Source organism: Trichomycterus rosablanca, chromosome 1 (assembly GCF_030014385.1).
Source record: "Trichomycterus rosablanca isolate fTriRos1 chromosome 1, fTriRos1.hap1, whole genome shotgun sequence".
Classification (NCBI taxonomy): domain Eukaryota; kingdom Metazoa; phylum Chordata; class Actinopteri; order Siluriformes; family Trichomycteridae; genus Trichomycterus; species Trichomycterus rosablanca.
The window spans coordinates 75318115-75340500 of record NC_085988.1 but is presented as its reverse complement, the minus strand read 5'-3'; the positions used below and the strand labels follow the sequence as shown (position 1 = coordinate 75340500).

Here is a 22386-nt window from a genome sequence, read left to right as displayed (position 1 = left end):
CTCCGACACGGTGGCTAAGTGGGTAGCATTGTCGCCTTACAGCAAGAAGGTCCTGGGTTCAATCTGTGTGGAGTTTGCATGTTCTCCCGTGTCTGCGTGGGTTTACTCCGAGTGCTCCGGATTCCTCCCACAGTCCAAAGACATGCAAGTGAGGTGAATTGGAGATACTAAATTGTCTATGACTGTGTTTGATGGAGCCTTGTCATTGATAGCCTTGTGAACTGGTGAACCTTGTGAACCTGAAACAAATCTTAACCCTCAATTGCTCAGACAGTATACTGTCACAGTGCTGTAAGTCGCTTTGGATAAAGGTGTCTGCTAAATGCTGAAAATGTAAATGTAAATATAATATGCGACCGAGCAATTCTTTCCTAGGGTGCCAAATATGCGACCTGTTTGTTGTAATAAAGCCTAGTGGTTAAGGTGATGGACTAGTAATCGAAAGGTCACTGGTTCAAGCCCCACCACTGCCAGGTTGCTACTGTTGGGCCCTTAAGCCAGGCCCTTAACCCTCAATTGCTAAGATATCATACCGTCACAGTACTGTAAGTCGCTGTGGATAAAAAGCGTCTGCTAAATGCTTATAATGTAAATGTAAAAGTAATGCGACTCAATTAATTTAGCGGAATCGATTCAATGATTCAGCGAATCGACTCCTAGCTTTATGTCTCTCACGCTGTAGGTTTCTCTCTTCCCGGTGTGTGCAGCGTTACATCTAAATCTACAGTAACCATGGTGAGTCTGGGTTTTATTATTATAACGCGGTGTGTCACATTTGATGGACGGTTTTAGAAATATATTTTAAATACTGTTAAGTTAATATGAGTGAGTTACGTGATGCCGCTTTATAGAGATATTAAAAAACCGGCACACCCTGACTCATCCAGCACATGTTAGCTCATGCATTGATTGTATAGTGCTAACTAAGCTAGCGGTCAGTTTAGGCTTAGGTGTCTCTCAAAATGTATGTAAATGTGTTTACGAGGACAGTTTACTTTACCAGTGCTTATATGTTTCTTTTACTTCTGTTTGCAAAGCACTTAAGACATGCAGTCGGTGTTTATTATTTTAATAGCTGGGATTAGGATTAGCATGTTAGCTTAGCTTCTTGTCTACTATTCTATTTAGTGAACCAGCATGCCATAATAGAGCATTTTATTAAAATTCTCCGTTTAAAGCACTTATTTTCTATAACACGTATAATAACTTAAGTAACACGCTCTGTAACGACAGTTAAATTTTTAACCTTATATATATTGCATTAGCACTAGCTAACTAGTTAGCCTGTACAACGAAGATTCTAGTGGTTTCTATAGAGAAGATGGAGGAGCCACACCGCTGCGAAGTGGCTATTACAGAATTAACTTCTCTTTTCTGTATTATTCACTATCTTTGCATATCTATACTGCAAACTTTATTTAAATTATGATTAAATGTTTTATACATTATTTTGATTTAATGTGCTGTAATTATCATATGTCAATTGCTCAGTTCTGACAGAGAGCATTACAATAAAAAAAGAACTCATATATTTAAATAGATTATGTAAAAAAAAAAAATGCTAATTGTGCTTTTATAATAATTAATGCATTTATCAATTCGAGAGTTAAAAATAACGTTTTGCTTTTATAGCAAGGATGACTGTGATGTCAGTGCTATTTAATTAAATCATCACTTAAGACAGCTTTAAGGAAATAGAGGAAAAACATCAGGAGGTTGCTGGTTTAAGCTCCACCACAATGTTGTTACTGTTGGACCTTTGAGCAAGGCCCCTAACTCTCAATTGTTTGCATAATAAATGTAGTTGTACTTTTATACAAATTAATTCATGTATCAATTTGAGAGTTAAGATAATACTTTATTGACCCCCTTGGGGAAATTAACTTGTTACAGCAGTATGAAGCCAGCAAAAAAAGTGAAAAAATTGCACACATAGTGTGTAGTTATTTACTCTAAAAAATATTCCCTTTAGGGATAAGTGATGTACATATGTCATCGTAAAAAATATAGTATATACATTAGAAATTTTGCTTTTACAGCAAGGATGACTGTAAAGCCAGTGCTTTTAAATTAAAGCATTATCTAATAGTTTTAAGGAAATAGAGGAAAAAATCTGAAGTTTGCTGATTTAAACTCCACCACCAAGTTGTTATTGCTGGACCCTTGAGCAAGGCCCTTAACTTTCTCAATTGCTTGCATTGTAATTGGCTACACTGTAAGTCACTTTAAGCTGGTTGTAAATGTAAGCACCTTCTAGTTTATGCTGCAACATAAATTCTCTGGAGCTGGGTTTTTCATGTTAGATACAGACATGGTTACAAAGCTGGAATGGGCCATTAAAGTTTAGTTGTATTGTGATTTTTTTGTAAACAAAGTACAGATTCTTTTGAGTCGCACAACACTTAGTAATATTCATTAACATACAGCAGACAGACTTTCAATTTCATTTTAAATGAAATATCTAGTGTTCAAGGAGTGTTGCAACCATGGTGAAAACTAATTAGCTGTCAAAAATATGTGAGAGGAAATAATTTCTTTGCACTAAAGGGCAATGGGCATAAGACGATTTCTAAGAACTTGAGACACCATTTAAAGTTTTCTTCAAAAATTATATTTGGATAGTAAATTATGAAGCAGCAGTAAATTTGCTTGGCCCAAAGGCCTTAGCATGTATGACTGGAAAATGTAAAATCTGAGGTGACGTTGCTGATTAGTACTGCTGGGGCATCCCTAGACACCATGTGTATAAGCAGTGGCAAATAGAGGCCTATTGGGTTGTTGTTTATAAGATGATACTCACTGTGATATGAAGTTGAAAAAAAGTTGTATAAAGTGTTCTTAACTCACCTGGATGTGTCTTTGTGATCCAACAGGCCTCCTTATCTATGGCCCCAGTGAACATCTTTAGACATGGAGCAGATGAGGAGAAAGCAGAGACTGCTCGACTGGTGAGAGTTTCTTCTGTTTGCTAATACCTTAAATCTCTGTTTAGCTCTTTATAGCTGTGTATTAATGTTGGTTAAATACTGGTATGTACTTACCAGCAGTGTTGCTAACTATGTGGGTTTTTTTTTATCTAGTCCTCCTTTATTGGTGCCATTGCCATTGGAGATCTGGTGAAAAGTACACTGGGACCAAAAGGAATGGTATGTCATAAGTATTGTTTGTAGTGTTTTTGGATTTTGATCTTCTAGTTTAACACAGAATTAAATTAATTAATTTCTCATTTAACATTTAACTAAATGTAGAACTTGGTCTGTTAATTATTTGACTAAAATGTCTAGTGCTTAGACTCAACCCTGCTGCTCTTGTTCAAAATTTGTTGACTTATCATATGTATAACCCTGATGACATAGGTAGTTCTCATTGATTAAACTCATCACGTATATCTTTCACTGTTTATTTGCAGGACAAAATCCTTCTCGGTGGTGGCAGGGAGGGGTCTGTTACAGTTACCAACGATGGTGCGACCATTCTGAAAGCCATTGGAGTGGACAACCCAGCTGCCAAAGTGCTGGTTGGTGAGTATGGCCCTTTTAGTTGATATCCAGGGTCTAAAATGACATTTTACCTAGTTTGAGGCTTAATAAGTTACTTAACATCAAAAGCATGACATGATAGCAATAGTCAGTAAGTCAGCATGCTTATTCTTATTCGTTTTCTTTCAGATATGTCCAAGGTCCAGGATGATGAGGTTGGAGATGGCACTACTTCTGTTACCGTATTGGCAGCAGAACTGCTAAGGGTGAGACATTAAAGATCATCAAAGATCTGGCTAATTTGACTTGTTTACTAGTGGTCATGGTTTATGTTAATACACTTCTATATATTATGTTTTCTGTACGCATGAGGGTGAAGATTCCTCAAATATCACTTACTGATGGTTTTGTATTTTGTTTGTGCATTAGGAAGCAGAATTATTAATAGCCAAGAAGATCCATCCTCAGATCATCATCTCTGGCTGGAGAAAGGCCACCCAGGCTGCTCGTGAGGCCCTGAAGGAAGCTGCAGTGGACCATGGGTAAATGGCAGCATTTATGCTCATACGCTCATTTATGCTCATACGCTCACCTGAACATCAGATTTACAGTTATGTATGAACTATAACATGACTGGGTGTGTAGTTTCAGCTAAATTATTCACTACTGTAAAGCTTTAGACTGCAGCTAAAATGGTTGCAGTCAAAAAATGTGCGCCTGTGATGTGTACAATCCCACATTTGCACATTTATATTAAAAAGGGCTGGAGTTCATTTTTATTTAATTTTCCTGCTGTTAAAATGTTTTTTTTTGTTCAGTTTTTGTCACGTTTTTGGCTGACAGGCGGTATCTCAAGTGGTGGTCTGCTGTTATAGCTTATCCTCCTCAGAGGTGCTGAGAGGCCTTTTTAATCTTGATTTCTTGAGTTACTGTATCTTGACTGTCAGCAAACCAGCCTGGTCATTCTCCTTTGACCTTTTTTATTAACATGGCACTTTTTTAGAACACACTGCTGCTTAGTAAATTTTACATTCATTCCCAGCCACCCATGTCTATTACATCAGTCAGTCAGTTAGTGACATTTAATGCTGTTTTGATTTATTGGATTTAATTGCTTTGAACCTAAAACTGTTATGCTTAATGTTTCCGTAACCAATGTAACACTTAATAACCCTACTTCTCTTTCCTACTGACAGTAATGATGAGGTGAAATTTCAGGAGGATCTGTTAAACATTGCCCGCACCACTCTGTCATCCAAACTGCTCACACACCATAAAGACCACTTCTCCAAGTTGGCTGTGCAGGCAGTGCTTAGACTGAAGGGCTCTGGCAATCTGGAGGCCATCCACGTCATCAAGAAGCTGGGTGCCAGCCTTACAGACTCTTACCTGGATGAAGGTATGACTGTGATGTATTCTAGTGTAAAGTTAATCATTAGTTTACTATATGGTATATGGATACCCCTTCTTAATGTTTTAATGTTTGCAGCACCCATTGCTAACAGGTGTTTAAAATGTACTATAATACGTATGCTTCGACAGTTTAGAAAGGACCCTTTCCTGTTCTAGTATGACTGTGCCCAAAGCGAGACTTATAGAAATATTGGGTCTGTCTCAAAACCTTGTGAGCAGCCGTGCTGCCCACTGCCTACCTAGAGTTGGCCTCAGACCATTTAAACCAATCGGCTTACATCTTCCTCAGTCTCCTGAAAACTTGAATTGTCACTGATTAAGGAGACCCACCTAATAAACGGGCATAATATTAACAAGGGTTTAGAGCTTTGCTTCTGTGGCATGTCGATATTTTGTAAAAATCAATTTATTTTAAACAGGCTTCCTTCTTGACAAGAAGATTGGTGTCAATCAGCCGAAGAGAATAGAAAATGCAAAAATGCTCATTGCCAACACCGGCATGGACACAGACAAGATCAAGGTACATTTTTTACACTTAAACTGCTTTAGTTAATCAGCTGGTGGTGGTTTTTACTGTCTCTTGATTATGAGAACAAGGCCATTAACAAGGCTGGTGTGTATTTGTGCAGATCTTTGGTTCCAGAGTACGTGTGGATTCCACAGCGAAGGTGGCTGAGATTGAATTGGCTGAGAAGGAGAAGATGAAGGAGAAAGTTGAGCGCATCCTTAAACACGGCATCAACTGCTTTATCAACAGGTATGTGGTGCTAAAACAGCATGTTAAGTGTTATTGACTCAGACATAAACTATAAGCATTTTATGGGTTAGTGTTTTTAATAGCCCCTGGCTACAAAGTGACTAAGAGTCCATTTTCTTCTGTCCTATTTTTAGGCAGCTGATCTATAACTACCCTGAGCAGCTCTTTGCTGCAGCAGGTGTGATGGCTATCGAGCACGCCGACTTTGCAGGAGTGGAGCGACTAGCACTAGTCACAGGTAGGTGACTAGTGCTTTATATCTATATGTTTATACATTAAATGGCATGTTTTGTATATAAAATTAAGTTTAAAGTGACATTGTCTTAAATTTTAGGATGCACTTTTTTATGTGTAATTTTTGTGGAATCGGCCACACCAGATTAACCCACCAACACCTGTAAAAGGAGAACCCCGTTACATGTAATCTGCCAAACACCTATTACACCAAAAATGGCCCAAAATATAAAGACAAGATGAAACAAACAGGAACATAATACCTATTTTGCCATTAAATGGCACATGTGTTAAACATGGTGTTACAACCCAAATAAGTAAATAAATTTGTTAAATTTTTTTGTGTGACTTATTGTTTTATAGACACGATTAACCAACAAGCTTATAGTAACCCATCCAAATGTTGAACATGTTGCTGTATTTAATATCAACAAGCTGTTGGCTAAGGTGTCAGAACTAAAATAGATAAACATGTATACCAAATTTACACTTAAAACCTAAAAAAAAGTTTTCACTGAGGTGAAATAGCGGTCTACTCTGCTAGCACAACCCTGTAAGATGTTCAAACTGGTGAGTTTGAATCTTAGCAGAGACACAGAGCTGGCCAGGCTGTGTTTGTCGGAGGGAGAGTCCAGTGGCGTCTCTTTCTGCTGCTGCTGCACTGTTTGATTTTTGGGACTTAAAAGAGAGCAGGGTTTTATAGCAGGACTTGCTTCTTATTATTATCTACTTTGGCAGGTGGTGAGATTGCATCCACCTTTGACCACCCAGAGCTGGTGAAGCTGGGCCACTGTAAGCTCATTGAAGAGGTGATGATTGGAGAAGACACTCTCATCCATTTCTCTGGCGTGGACATGGGTAAGACATTAACAGCCATTTGTCTGTATAAGCTGAAGAGCTAGCACCATTGCATTTTGTATTAATAACAAACTATTAATTATAAACGCCCTGCCTTTATAAAGGAGAGGCGTGAAGGAATTTTTTTATATATATATTTGTGTATTCACACACTTAGGTGAGGCCTGCACTATTGTTCTGCGTGGAGCCACTCAGCAGATTCTGGACGAAGCCGAGCGTTCACTTCATGATGCACTGTGTGTTCTGGCTCAGACTATTAAAGAGACTCGCACAGTGTACGGTGGAGGTAAGGGACAATCTTGAATGTTTGATTCATTAGATGTGTTTACATGCAAAGACTTATTCTTTAGTATATTTTAAAGATATATGTATTAAAAAGACAAGTGCTGACTGATTAAACATGCTAATCATTAGAATTGCAGTTCGTATATTATAAAGCTCTATGACATTGTCTTTATGAAATTATAAGCAGAATTTTACCTTATTTCTACATGTCCTTATAACCACATAGATCCACACAGATCCACATGTGCAGAGTTTAACATGCAGCCAGACTCCATACTGACACACAACAGCTTTTATTTGGTATTTTAATGTCTCATAGTTCTCATAATTCTAATTCAATTTATTTGCCTTATCTCTTCAGGTTGCTCAGAGATGTTGATGGCTAAAGTAGTGACAGACTTGGCCAACAGAACACCAGGCAAAGAAGCCGTAGCAATGGAGTCCTTCGCTAAAGCACTGCGAATGGTGAGAACTGATAAGCATGAAAGGCCTTGAAGTTATTACTGTGTTTTGCGTGTAAAAAAGTCCTTTACAGCAGTGGTCCCCAACCACTGGGCAGCGGACCGGTACCGGTCTGTGGGTCGTTTATTACCGGGCCACACATAAAGAATAAATAATTAGAGATTGCTACAAGTGATTACATTTCCAAAACTCTTCTGGTGTGATTGTCCCCAATCACCACTAGGTGGAAGCAGCGTCTCATTGCAGATTCACACTGATTTTCTAATCTATAGTTCTTCTATTTTAAATTCCCTGCCAGTCCGTGAAATGATATCTTATATGTAACCAATACGTGGTGCAAAAAAGGTAGGAGACCACTGCTTTACAGTGTCAGTGTTGCCATGCTTGTGTTAAATTATACAAAAATTTTTAAGAAAAATACATACTATTTTGTCCTAAACTTCATACATGTTTTAGTGTGTATGATAACTTTAAATGTATTACTCATAGTAAAAATAGAAACTTATTGTTAACAGTGTGAAGATACAATGTAATACTGTGAGTATGATGAGTGTCTATAGAGTTGAGTAGCATTCTCCAGGTCAAGTAAAACAGCATTTTTTCTGAAGTGTCTAATTAATTACTGATTAGTTTAATAGTTTTTAAATCTATTGGTAATTAAAGTTATTTAGCATTGGTCTAATGAACTAGTGTTTCTTCCAGCTTCCTACCATTATTGCAGACAATGCAGGTTATGACAGTGCAGACCTTGTGTCTCAGCTGAGAGCAGCTCACCAGGACAGCAAGACCACTTTTGGCCTGGGTGAGTTCCACCTAGCACCATATTCATTCAGTTCATTCATTCAATTCATTCATTCAATATGCTGCAATACAAAAGCATCTTCTTTAGATTTGGCTCCTAACCTTTTGTCACTTGTATGTACTAGACATGACTCATGGGACGATCGGTGACATGGCTAAGCTGGGCATCACAGAAAGCTTCCAGGTGAAGAGGCAGGTGCTCCTGAGTGCTGCTGAGGCTGCTGAGATGATCCTACGTGTTGATAACATCATTAAAGCAGCACCAAGGTGATTTCAGATTACTTTTTTGTAGCCTTTACTATGTGTAATGTACTGATAACGTGGTAATTCAAAGGGAATACATTTATATTTACCAAAAGTAAAACATACTGAAAACATACATGAGAAATGATTAATGAAAATGTTGCTCTGTTGTATGTGTGCATTGGTCTGATGAGTTACCACCTGCCCTCTTTTTTCCCCCTCAGGAAAAGAGTACCAGATCACCACCCATGTTAAAACTTCATTAGAAGAACAGCGGGAGTGATATTGGGGAACAGCATGTATTTATTACCTGATACATCCTCTGTTTATTTCCTGTGCACTGTTAGCACTGCGGAGGCTTTCTGTGCATCCTGCCACTATTCAACAACACGGCACCATGGCATTTTTGTTTACTCCATAATAAAACTTTAGAAAGTGTTTCTTATCTTGGTTTTTTCTTTCTTTACTTAGTTTTACTGGTGCAAATACAGTGTGAATGGAAATTTTATATTTTGTTAGTTATTTGCATTAAACTCATAAGTTTCTGCTTTCTTAGTTCAATTAGCATGTTGACCTTGGCATGGGCTTCTTGCTTCCGTGGGAATGTATGGGTGTCAGGACTGTGTGTGCGGGGGTGCACGCAGGGTTTTGATACAGGTGCATTCTTGTGGAAGTATGCCATGTTTCTAACAGACTATTCTTGTAGGATGATAAACACGTTTGGTTTGGGAAGTTGACCTTGAGCTGGGTTGCTGAGCAGAGTTAGTCTGAAGGGGCAGTAAGCGGGGTATAAATACTGTGATGGGGCATACAGTCGCCCTTTCTCTCCTGTAAAGGCATGAGTGCGTTTGCATTGAGATTGGCCCTCAGCTGAGTAATAAATAGATTGTTTGCTTTTATCACTATTCCGGTTGTCTGTGTCAATCTTTAAGGGTTATTTTGAATTCCCACAACAACAGTCAGTATAAAAAATGATGCATAATAGAATTGAATTTAACTTCATTAGCTTCTTAAATATAGAGGTTAGCCAGAATTGGTATATAACAATTATAATTCTGACTAAAGCATTTAGGGAACAAACCTAAAAATATGGATTTAGTTTGGTAATTTTAACTACACCTTTATGTAGGTTATGTAACCTGTAAACATTCTGTTGGATATTTTGCTGCTTTGTGACAATTTAAAATGTACCTGTACAATGAGATGCAGAAAAATGAATAAAAAAAATAATAAAAAACTAGCAAAAACAAAAATATGGCACACAGGAACTGATTTTACTGCTGGTTTCTATCATTTGATTGCACAGATGTGTGAAACATTTTAAACTTAGTCTCTTTTAAACTTAAACTCTCTCTTAAACTCGTTTAAAACAAATATATGCTATGTAAGAACTGTGCAATTTTATTGTTTAATTAATTTGTTGTTTTATGTATTTTTAATTGAACAGATCTCAAAAGATGAGATGCATTTGCTTGGATCTGGGATGATTTGTACTTGCTGGGATAATATTTCTTCTACTACAGACCTGCAGTTACACTAGAATGAAAGTGTACAGAGATAAAAGACTACCTTTCATTAGTCTTGATACACACTATACGGGTACAGTGCACCCTGGTGGCCAGGCATTTCATTAAGCTATGTGTAAATGCCATCACTTTTCAGCTTTAACTTTCAGCTTTAACTCTACAACTTTAAAGTGATCTAGTAATGAATGGCATTTGTAACAATTGCTACCAACATGATTATTTTTGACTAATGCATGACGTTGAAATCCTAATAAACAAACAATTTAACTAATGCAATGTTAGTCGAGTGGATTAATGTGCAGCCCAAATTTAAGAAATAAGGATATTATGTCCAAAAAGCACATAAAGGCTATAACTCTGCTATATTTATAAACAAACAATATAATGTCTGACATGTTAATGCTTAATGGTGTGTCCTAATAAACAAACAAACAAACAAAACCAAGCCGATTACAATGTGCAATGTTAAAGCAACCTTACATTGGTTGCATATATATATATATATATATATATATATATATATATATATATTTATATATATTATGCTTTGGTACATTTAGTAAAGTATTAGTTATGACTAATATTTGTTCTACATGTCAAGATCTTTGAAATCTTTAAATGAAGTCAGTCCAAAAAGTACCACTGGGTGTACTTCTAGCATAAAGACTTTGGACCTTTTGCATTTTCAGTCACCTGACGCCTACAAACACAAATCTGACCGAGATTTGTTGACTTAGTAGAATGATCATAAGCTAAATAAATGCCTATCAGGCTACCTGTACTGCATTGGTGTGGTCTGTAAGACGTGCTAGCACATGCTGTCTGATATCCAGGATGAAGCAAATCCTGCTGCTGCTCACTTCTCTAAGCTTTGTGAACAGTCTTGTCAGGTAAGAAAATACTAAAGTCAGAGACAGACAGAGATGCTGTGCTATTCTTAGAATTTAATGATTTCTGCAAATGTTTTTTTTTCCTAGAACTGAATAATTGTTACACATTTTTGAGCAAATAAACAACAAAAAAAGGCATGAATTATTTTAAAATGAGTTAATTATGAGGTTTTCTTTAATGCTGGGTGACAAAAAGCAATTTAGTTTATTAATTACACTGTGTAGAAGGATCTATAATGTAATTTTGCTTTGTGAAATGTCATTATACTGAGAGGAAATAGATGTAATCTAAGAGCCACTTTAAATCGCCATGGGCTTAAAGGCTGGCATGCAGGAAGGAAGCCCTGCTCCTGCTTTTTCTCTGTCCCTGTGATAACCAGCACATTTTGGTAAAACTTCAAGGTGCCTTTATTGGAGCAGGTGCTTTTTTTTTCTTCTTAAAAGCCAGATTTAAAACTTAATCTGCTTGCTTAATCAGCTGCTTATTTATAACAGTGTCTTTTTCATGACTCTGGAATTACATTTGAACATTCATTTCAGCATAAAGTGCTAGTTTGAGTTTTTATTTCTTGATGAAGAAATTATAGTTACATGTACACTGATCAGCCATAACATTAAAACCACCTCCTTGTTTCTACACTCACTGTCCATTTTATCAGCTCCACTTACCATATAGAAGAACTTTGTACTTCTACAATTACTGACTGTAGTCCATCTGTTTCTCTACATACTTTTTAACCAGCTTTTACTCTGTTCTTTAATGGTCAGGACCCCCACATGACCACCACAGAGCAGGTATTATTTAGGTGGTGGATCATTCTCAGTACTGCATTGACACAGACATGGTGGTGGTGTGTTAGTGTGTGTTGTGCTGGTATGAGTGGATCAGACACAGCAGCGCTGCTGGAGTTTTAAAATACCGTGTCCACTCACTGTACTCTCCTACCTAGTTGGTCCACCTTGTAGATGTAAAGTCAGAGACGATCGCTCATCTATTGCTGCTGTTTGAGTTGGTCATCTTCTAGACCATCATCAGTGGTCACAGGACGCTGCCCATGGGGCGCTTTTGTCTACATATATTTTTGGTTGGTGAACTATTCTCAGTCCAGCAGTGACAGTGAGGTGTTTAAAAACTTCATCAGCATTGTTGTGTCTGATCCACTCATACCAGCACCATGTCAGTGTCACTGCAGTGCTGAGAATGATCCACCACCCAAATAATACCTACTCTGACCATTAAAGAACAGCATGAAAGGGGGCTAACAAAGCATGCAGAGAAACAGATGGACTACAGTCAGTAATTGTAAAACTACCTAAAAACTAACTAAAAGTGCTTCTATATGGTAAGTGGAGCTGATTAAATGGACAGTGTGTGTAGAAACAAGGAGGTGGTTTTAATGTTATGGCTGATCAGTGTACTTTGTGCTTATACTGGTCCCAGTGCACACTTTGAGTCTGTATGCATATTTTACTTTAAGGGTCCCTCTGATAAAGATGCCCTCTCTAAGAAGTCATTTAAGAGCCACTAACCAGCTAGAGGACTTTCTAAAGGATCACCAGGTGGATGCTTTCTCACGCCGCTATGCCCAGTGCTACCCATCTACATTAGTGTCTCTCAGACCAGGCAAATCTGCAGAGAGACTCTATAACTTCATGGATGTGAGTTCTAAGTGGGATCTAAGTGGGATCTGGTCAGTAACAGCTTAAAGGTATAATTTAGTGGGTTTTTGTCCTAATTTCTATCCACTACATCTAGTAATTGTGCAAATACCACAGACAATAATTTTAACATGTACTGTAAAAAGACTAGATGCTTTAATGTTAGCTAGTTTAATGGCATTGGATGGTGTGTTGTGCAGGCACAGTATTATGGACAGATCAGTTTGGGAACCCCAGAGCAGAACTTTACTGTGGTGTTTGACACTGGATCAGCTGACTTGTGGGTGCCCTCGTCCTACTGTGTCAGCGAAGCATGTGGTAACCAACAAACACACACATTTCAGTTTGTTTCATCTTATGATCGATGAACAATGGAGTTAACATTCTCACAACTAATACTTTTATAATTAAAAAAAGATTCAACCAGTTTATAATTGAACAACTTTGAATTAAATGCATTTATTTTAAACACAACCTAGAAGTTATTTTATACAGAATGTGTCTTCAGTGCTGCACTGTTCAGTGTTTCATTTAGTCAAATCAGGCCATATTTGTTCATGACAGTGACCTCAGATCACTGGGTCACTTTGTTCCTCTCTTGGCATAGTCAAGCATCACAAGTTCAAGGCTGTTGAATCAAGCACCTATATTCATGATGGCAGAGTCTTTGGCATTCACTATGGATCTGGACACCTGCTGGGCGTGCTAGCTAAAGATGTGCTGATGGTAAAGACACACACACACACACACACACACACACATACCAACATTGCCTATTATGAAACAGACTGTTACATTGTTTTATTACATTATTAGCTTCTTAGAAAACAACCCCCATAATTAAATATGAAAAGAAAATACATATTTGTATGTATATGGATGCATAATTTAATTAGCTATTAGTTTTAATTTTAAAAAGTCACTTCAATTTAACAGTTATATTAGTATAATTTACTTCTGAAACTTTATTAACCAGCAAAAATATATAAATATATTAATAATTGTTATTGAAAGCAGTTTTCCTATAGAACAATAAATCTGAACAATATAACATGATCTGAGACTAATTTGCATGATTTGGAACTGTAGGCTCTGCCTATTGTAATAACATATTGGGTGTGTCCCAAATTAAGTCAAATTCCATAACTGTGTTGGTAGCAGTGCTTAAAGTGGGCCTTTACTACTGGTACTTCTACATTTTACTTTCTCACAAGCGGCTGGTATTTTTTTGCCCTCTACATATCAAGTTCTGTGCAATTTATAATGACGGTATATAAACTGCATTACCCAGAGAACTGTTCCCATTCTCAAGAAAAGTCTACAAGACAACAACCGTTAACGCTAGTCTAAGTAATGTTAATTCAGAATGTAACACTTAATGATTTGCCATTTCAAGCACAGTACGGTTGGTCAGTAGGGTAACCTTAAGGTCTTTCATAATTTCGGCTATAAAAAAACATTATTTTTCCAAGTAAGTCTTGAAGAATGACTACAATCTTTAAAATATCCAGGCCATTTACAGTGTATCACAAAAGTGAGTACACCCCTCACATTTCTGCAAATATTTCATTATATCTTTTCATGGGACAACACTATAGACATGAAACTTGGATATAACTTAGAGTAGTCAGTGTACAACTTGTATAGCAGTGTAGATTTACTGTCTTCTGAAAATAACTCAACACACAGCCATTAATGTCTAAATAGCTGGCAACATAAGTGAGTACACCCCACAGTGAACATGTCCAAATTGTGCCCAAAGTGTCAATATTTTGTGTGACCACCATTATTATCCAGCACTGCCTTAACCCTCCTGGGCATGGAATTCACCAGAGCTGCACAGGTTGCTACTGGAATCCTCTTCCACTCCTCCATGATGACATCACGGAGCTGGTGGATGTTAGACACCTTGAACTCCTCCACCTTCCACTTGAGGATGCGCCACAGGTGCTCAATTGGGTTTAGTCCATCACCTTTACCTTCAGCTTCCTCAGCAAGGCAGTTGTCATCTTGGAGGTTGTGTTTGGGGTCGTTATCCTGTTGGAAAACTGCCATGAGGCCCAGTTTTCGAAGAAAGGGGATCATGCTCTGTTTCAGAATGTCACAGTACATGTTGGAATTCATGTTTCCCTCAATGAACTGCAGCTCCCCAGTGCCAGCAACACTCATGCAGCCCAAGACCATGATGCTACCACCACCATGCTTGACTGTAGGCAAGATACAGTTGTTTTGGTACTTCTCACCAGGGCGCCGCCACACATGCTGGACACCATCTGAGCCAAACAAGTTTATCTTGGTCTCGTCAGACCACAGGGCATTCCAGTAATCCATGTTCTTGGACTGCTTGTTTTCAGCAAACTGTTTGCTGGCTTTCTTGTGCGTCAGCTTCCTTCTGGGATGACGACCATGCAGACCGAGTTGATGCAGTGTGCGGCGTATGGTCTGAGCACTGACAGGCTGACCTCCCACGTCTTCAACCTCTGCAGCAATGCTGGCAGCACTCATGTGTCTATTTTTTAAAGCCAACCTCTGGATATGACGCCGAACACGTGGACTCAACTTCTTTGGTCGACTCTGGTGAAGCCTGTTCCGAGTGGAACCTGTCCTGGAAAACCGCTGTATGACCTTGGCCACCATGCTGTAGCTCAGTTTCAGGGTGTTAGCAATCTTCTTATAGCCCAGGCCATCTTTGTGGAGAGCAACAATTCTATTTCTCACATCCTCAGAGAGTTCTTTGCCATGAGGTGCCATGTTGAATATCCAGTGGCCAGTATGAGAGAATTGTACCCAAAACACCAAATTTAACAGCCCTGCTCCCCATTTACACCTGGGACCTTGACACATGACACCAGGGAGGGACAACGACACATTTGGGCACAATTTGGACATGTTCACTGTGGGGTGTACTCACTTATGTTGCCAGCTATTTAGACATTCATGGCTGTGTGTTGAGTTATTTTCAGAAGACAGTAAATCTACACTGCTATACAAGTTGTACACTGACTACTCTAAGTTATATCCAAGTTTCATGTCTATAGTGTTGTCCCATGAAAAGATATAATGAAATATTTGCAGAAATGTGAGGGGTGTACTCACTTTTGTGATACACTGTAAATAGTAAACAGTTTTGAAAGGAAGCATGAAAAAATCTTAAAGCATTCCTGTTCAAACAAAAAATAATGTATTTTTTTCTTTAAGCGTTCTTTCCAATATCATATGCTATAGTCCTGCGTTGTATATTGAAGGTTTTGTTAGAAGAACAAACTGAAAAACCCCTCATAGAGCACTAGATGGTTTTAGCCTTACTAAATGTTAAATCTGTGCTCTTGTTATGTACTTCTGATTAAGATTTATGATTTGTAGATTGGCTCGGTGACCCTGCCAGATCAGATGTTTGGGGAATCAGTATACGAGCCAGGCTTCTCCTTCGTCCTGTCCAAGTTTGATGGAGTTTTGGGTCTTAGTTACCCCACACTGGCTGAGGAGGTTGGAATGCCAGTCTTTGACAACATGATGATCCAGAACAAACTGGAGAAGCCCATATTCTCCTTTTACCTTAGCAAGTAAGATTAACCACAAACTTCGTAAATACACTGTACCAATGCATATTTTAATTTAGTATATTTGACCAATGTCCAAAATGTTCCAAAAGTGTTTCTTACACTTCATGTAATTATGTTGTTTTTGGTCTTGGTGACATGGGCAGATGTTCTTTTTGCAGAGATTTGTCTGTCATTGCCGCATGTAAAAGCAACTGGTCACTTATAAAATTGGCACATATACACTTACATACTGTACTTAAATACACTTATAAAAACAGCTAGCTATCCTACTACTTCTATTACTTTTGATGTGAGAGCATCTAAATTTCACACAGTGATACTATATGCTTGTAACATTTTTATTTTACTCTGTTGGACAACATAACCATTTATTAATTTTATATGAACATAGTTAATTTAATTTTATTCTGTGGTTCAAAACGTTAAGGGCTTTAAATTTTTGTTGTGACATTAACAAGTTACACTAACAAATCCCAACAACACTACTCCACCTAATACACTTACACCAGTACCAACATTTTGTTACCTTGTTAGTGTCATTAGAGTACTGAAAATTGTCCACCACTGAATTTCCATCTCTTCGGTATGTGAGGTTTGAGTGGGGGTCTAATTGTATTAATGAATGGGTTGGGGTGGGTAGCAGAATGTACATATCAACTGATGCTCTACAGTTAAAAATTGTATACCTACAATGCGCATCTATATGGTAGTTGTTGCTTCTAAAATGGCCAATAAATACATAGAAGATACATAGAACATAGAAGATAGCTAAACAATGGTGTACATTGTTATGTTAAATATCAAAACCCAGCTAGATTGTTTGCTGTTACCAGCTGGGCTGCTCAAGTAAGGATACTTCTTATTTGACATTTTTCACGATTATGAGGCCTACTATTCTGGATTGTTTTGTTCAGGAATGGCACTACAGATTTAGGGGGTGAACTGTTGCTGGGAGGTGTGGATGAGGATTTATTTGTTCCTCCTATTAACTGGCTCCCAGTCACTTTAAAAGGCTACTGGCAAATCAAAATAGACGGGTGAGTTCAATACTGTACAACTTTGTATTAATGTGTATTAATGTATTAATCTTACACTTAAATGTATAATTAATGTAATTGTCTTTTTAAACGCCAGCAATAACACAGCTTTCAAATACCCACTATTGTCTAGAGTGAGGGTTCAGGGAAGTGCTGCCTTCTGCCATTCCCATAGCTGCCATGCGATTGTCGATACAGGAACCTCTCTCATCACTGGGCCAACAGCGTACATCCTAATTCTTCAACAGCTTATTGGAGCAACACCTACTCCCTTTGGAGAGGTCAGTTTAAACAAACGGTTCTGTAAAAATGAGATTTACACAACTGTCTACTTCCTCTAAATGTACTGTACAGTGGACCCTTGACTTGAATTTAATTGGTTCCAAAGGATTGTTCTTAAGTCAAAATGTTCGTTAGTTTTTCCCATAAGAAATAATGTAAATAGAATTAATCCGTGCCAGACCTCCCAAACCCCCCCCCCCCCCCCCCTACATAACCTTTCTAATGTCTTAAATGGTCTTTTTTGTTATAAATACAAGTATATTTCCCCATAAATCTTAAATTATAGAATAGACATTACTGTAATAAACAATAATAAACAACAATACACAGTAGTACCGTACTGTACATAAAAACACACACATCACATTTCAGTACAGTACGTGTGCTGTACCATACACCATAATACATTTCCTTCTTTTTTATATAAAATGTATCTACCAGAAACAACAATAACTCTCATATTTCTCTATTATTTCCTTCTTTATTTCAGTAGTGTTGTATTTTGTAGGGGTAATTGCACGAAAAAAAGAATACTTTACTGAGCGATTTCCTTCTTCCCTCTCACTCACAGTCCCCTCTGTCTGATACACAGTGACAGCTACTGGCAGGAGTAATTATACAACACAACAAATAGTGATTTTTTCATTTTCTCAGCACTACGCTTCTATCTATCTATCTATCTATCTATCTATCTATCTATCTATCTATCTATCTATCTATCTATCTATCTATCTATCTATCTATCTATCTATCTATCTATCTATCTAAATATCTATCTTATACACATTTATGTTATTTTTGTTGGTCACTGATTACTTACATTTACATCTTTGGCATTTAGCAGATGCTTTTATCCAAAGTGACTTACAATTCTGTGACAGTATATTTTCTAAGCAATTGAGGGTTAAGGACCTTGCTTTAGGGCCCAACGTTGGCAACCTGGCAGTGGCAGGTGGTGGGACTTGAACCAGTGACCTTTTGATTACAAGCCCAGTACCCTAACCACTAGGCTACAACCGCCAACCTCCATGAATATTATTAAATATACAGTTAAGAAATGGCCCATGTTTTCCTGTAACCCCTAAATAGCAGGTCAGTTTGGTCACAAATACACATGTCTGCAGGACAGACACACATGCACACACACACACACACACACACACACACACACACACACACACACACACATCCATTCATCTATAGGGCAATTCAGTGTCTCCAATTAACCTGACTGCACGTTTTTGGACTGTGGGAGGAAAACCCGGAGAAAACCCATGCAGACATGGGAAGAACATGCAAACTCCACACAGAAAGGACCCAGACCTTCTTGCTGTGAGACAACAGTGCTACCCACTTAGCCACCGTGCCGCCCGGTGTAGTATCTTACATTTGTAAATTCCCAGTGTGTCTTTATGGCATTCAGAAACTGCAAAAGCTGCAATCTGTGTTGGTGATGTTAGCATGTGGGGTAACAGGCCAACAGTTTATTTACTTGCTAGCTGCTAATAAGAAATACTTTACTGATTTGTTCTGTAGCTTCAGTTTTAGAAGTATTTATTTAACCTAAAACTCCCTGTATAATTATTTTTTGAATATTATAGTTTTATATCACCAATCCCTACAGTTTATTTAGATTTGGTCATGTGTTTGGGTGAGAGAGACATCCACTGCATTGTGCAAATGTTTGTCTGGAGGTGGCTCAAAAATAAAAGCCATCTCCCTTCTTTGTCTTATAAGTTTGATTTAAAAGGTTGAAAATCAGATATTTAAAATGTGTTCTGGTTTTCAGTATCTGTTAGACTGCAATAGGATAAGCAGTTTGCCGGTGGTGTCTTTGGTACTGAATGGAGTGGAGTACAACCTTCCTGCAGAAGCATACATCCACAAAGTAAGTACATGCATATAAAATATTAAAATGCAATTTAAATGCAATATTTAAACACATGTAATATTATATTTTTTATGTACACTATATGGCCAAAAGTATTTGGACACCTGACCAAGAGCTTACTGGACATTCCATTTTCAAAACAAATGTTATTAAAATAGAGCTTTATGTGATATTTTCAAATCTTTTCCTCTGAAAAGGCTTTTTACAAAACCTTGAAATATGTCTGTTGGAATTTGTGCCTATTCATTCAAAAGTGCATTTGTAAAGCCTCTTAAGTAGCGCAGCGGTAAAACACGCTAGCACACCAGAGCTGACATTTCGAACTAGTCGGTTCGAAACTCAGCTCTGCCATCCGGCTGGGCTTGAACGGTGATTGGCTGTTGTTCATACAGGGTGGGAAGCCGGAGAGCCTCATAACTGATGCAATTGCAATTCTGCTGGCTGATTGATGGTGCCTGCGCAAAGTCGAGGGATAATGCGTTGATCAGGGTGTGGCTATCCATACACAAAGCTGATCCGCATATGAACTCGCCTCGTGCAGGTGAAAAGATGCAGTCGGCTACTGCACACGTGTTGTAGGGGGCGTGTTCGTCTCGCTCTCCTCAGTCAGCAGTGGGGATCAGCATCAGTAGAGAGGAAGCATAATGCAATCGGGTGATTAGATACGACTAGATTGGGAGCAAAATTGGAAAAAAATGCAAAAGAAAAGAGCATTTGTATGGTTGGGCACTGATGTTGGTCAAGAAAGCCTCAATTGAAGTTCCAGTTCATTCCAAAGCTGTTCAGTGGGGCTGAGGTCAGGGTTCTGATTCAGACCACTGGAATTGCTTTAAACTAAGCATTTTTTCATGTCTTTATACACAGTCATGCTGGAACAGGAGTCTTCCCTAAACAAAGTTGGATAATTTAAGTAGGAATAATTTCCTTTATAGAATTCATTTAGTACACCTGGTAGCAAATTTGTGGCTGAAAAGCATGAACTTAAAAAAATGAAGTGGTGTCCCAATACTTTTGCCCATATAGTGTATCCTGCAGCTGTCATTACTTGTCAGTACTTTGCTGTTAAAACATATTTGCTCAATCAAGATATGTGAGGGGATGTAGATTAATCTCTTTTATTCTTTCTTGCCATTAAGGAGGTTATGAATGACAGAGAGGTGTGTATAAGCGGCTTTCAAGCAGCGGATATCGCGTCTCCAGTCGGGCCACTCTGGATTCTGGGAGATGTTTTCCTTGCTCAGGTGTACAGTATTTACGATCGGGGTGAGGATCGGGTGGGCTTTGCTCATCTTAAGGCCAAAAAGTATCTCCACTGATTAATGAGTCTTATGCCTGGCATGTTTCCTCACTGGTATCAAAGAATAAAATACTGAAATATGTTGATTAAATTATGTTTGGGTGCTTTTTGTCATTTCACAATTTTGTTAAAAATAAACTGCACTGCATGATCTTACATCCATGTAACAAAAAGCATAGTGGTTAGTGATAGTGTTGAGGTCGAGGTCACTCTTTCCGTTTTCTATTTATGTGTTTGGCTTTTCCATAGTAGCAATATTGGTCTAATGGAGTTTTACTCACTCACTCACTTTCTTAACCGCTTATGCAATTAGGGTCGCATGGGGTGGTGCTGGAGCCTATCTCAGCTTTTCAATGTGTGCAAGGCACACAGTAACACCTTGGACGGGGCGCCAGTCTATCGCAGGGCAGACACACATACACACACACATACACACACCCATTCACCTATAGGGCATGTTTTTGGACTGTGGGAGGAAACCCGAGCCCTTGTAGGAAACTCACGAAGACACGTGGAGAAAATTACCACCACTACAGGACCACTACAGATTAGGTATTATTTGGGTGGGGGATCATTCTCAGCACTGGTGGAGTTTTTAAACACCTCACTGTCATTGCTGGACTGAGAATAGTCCACCAACCAAAAATATATCCAGCCAACAACGCCCCGTGGGCAGCGTCCTGTGACCACTGATGAAGGTCTAAAAGATGACCAACTCAAACAGCAGCAACAGATGAGCGATCGTCTCTGACTTTACATCTACAAGGTGGACCAACTAGGTAGGAGTGTCCAATAGAGTGGACAGTGCGTGGACACTGTATTTAAAAACTCCAGCAGCACTGCTGTGTCTTATCCACGCATACCAGCACAACACACACTAACACACCACCACCATGTCAGTGTCAATGCAGTGTCTAGAATGACCCACCACCCAAATAATACCTACTCTGTAGTGGTCCTGTGGGGGTCTTGACCATTGAAGAACAGGGTGAAAGAAGGTTGGAAAAGTATGTAGAGAAACAGATGGACTACAGTCAGTAATTGTAGAACTACAGAGTGCTTCTATATGGTAAGTGGAGCTGATAAAATGGACAGTGAGTGTAGAAACAAGGAGGTGGTTTTAATGTTATGGCTGGTCGGTGTACTTAATTAGTTGTAGTGGGTTTGTGCTATTGTAATACTCTCTGAGTCCACAGGGTGGATACATGATCCAGTATGAACTAAGAGTGCTAACAGTTAAGCAGAAGAGGCTTTGGTGAGTGAACCAAATCAAAGCATTTTACCCCAATAACTAACATTTTCCAGTACTGTTAACTGGTTCAGGCTAATGTGACGTTGAATGCATGCCTTGAAAGTGAAATACAGTGAAAATTGACCTTTCATAGTTTCCCACAGGGTATATAATTATAGACCAAGCTAAGCAATCACGTAGCTCGTCTATGACATTTTACTGCTCCATAATTATTTGCATGTTGTGGCTGGTGATGAATTTTCAGACTACATTATTGCTTTCCATAGCACATAAAATCACGCCTCCCTAATCCCAGCAGAGTTACACAGACAACTGCTGTTCGAATAGCTATTAAGCTAATAGCAGGCTACATGTGTGTCATCAAAAGTCTTCTAAAATGTCATATTGTCAGTGTAACACATTAGTAAGTATTAACTTGTCATACATTTAAATTTTGTGCTCAGACATTTTAGACTAC

At 38.4% G+C, this 22386-nt stretch overlaps 2 protein-coding genes across 4 annotated transcripts; both read left to right on the top strand.

Annotated features, from left to right (window-relative positions):
* The first annotated feature begins 81 nt into the window (after window positions 1-81).
* cct2 (chaperonin containing TCP1, subunit 2 (beta)) lies at window positions 82-8970 on the top strand. 2 transcript variants are annotated; one of them, XM_062996425.1, is made up of 17 exons: window positions 82-148; window positions 683-735; window positions 2874-2948; window positions 3081-3146; window positions 3410-3521; window positions 3669-3745; window positions 3909-4021; window positions 4676-4878; window positions 5312-5412; window positions 5522-5649; window positions 5784-5887; window positions 6622-6741; window positions 6899-7027; window positions 7388-7491; window positions 8191-8290; window positions 8415-8556; window positions 8757-8970. In XM_062996425.1, the coding sequence occupies exons 2-17, from the start codon at window positions 733-735 to the stop codon at window positions 8785-8787; spliced, it is 1608 nt and encodes a 535-aa protein (XP_062852495.1). In that variant the 5' UTR covers window positions 82-148; window positions 683-732; the 3' UTR covers window positions 8788-8970. The 2 variants fall into 2 exon arrangements, with proteins under 2 accessions (XP_062852495.1, XP_062852496.1); XM_062996426.1 differs by lacking the exons at window positions 82-148; window positions 683-735 and adding an exon at window positions 889-934.
* A 1864-nt stretch (window positions 8971-10834) lies between these two features.
* nots (nothepsin) lies at window positions 10835-20768 on the top strand. 2 transcript variants are annotated; one of them, XM_062996423.1, is made up of 9 exons: window positions 10835-10948; window positions 12427-12607; window positions 12808-12925; window positions 13215-13333; window positions 15971-16170; window positions 17085-17207; window positions 17305-17488; window positions 19279-19377; window positions 20517-20768. In XM_062996423.1, exons 1-9 carry the CDS (start codon window positions 10893-10895, stop codon window positions 20694-20696), a joined length of 1260 nt encoding a protein of 419 aa, XP_062852493.1. In that variant the 5' UTR covers window positions 10835-10892; the 3' UTR covers window positions 20697-20768. The 2 variants fall into 2 exon arrangements, with proteins under 2 accessions (XP_062852493.1, XP_062852494.1); XM_062996424.1 differs by having other exon boundaries at window positions 10838-10948; window positions 17341-17488.
* Window positions 20769-22386: the final 1618 nt, after the last annotated feature.

Coding starts and splice junctions, on each gene's coding strand:
- nots (XM_062996423.1), top strand. CDS start 10,893: ATGAAGCAAATCCTGCTGCTGCTCACTTCTCTAAGCTTTGTGAACAGT. Junction 16,171..17,084: donor TTCTCCTTTTACCTTAGCAA/GTAAGATTAACC, acceptor TGTTTTGTTCAG/GAATGGCACTACAGATTTAG. Junction 17,208..17,304: donor TGGCAAATCAAAATAGACGG/GTGAGTTCAATA, acceptor TTTAAACGCCAG/CAATAACACAGCTTTCAAAT.
- cct2 (XM_062996425.1), top strand. Junction 5,888..6,621: donor GCGACTAGCACTAGTCACAG/GTAGGTGACTAG, acceptor CTACTTTGGCAG/GTGGTGAGATTGCATCCACC. Junction 6,742..6,898: donor TTTCTCTGGCGTGGACATGG/GTAAGACATTAA, acceptor TCACACACTTAG/GTGAGGCCTGCACTATTGTT.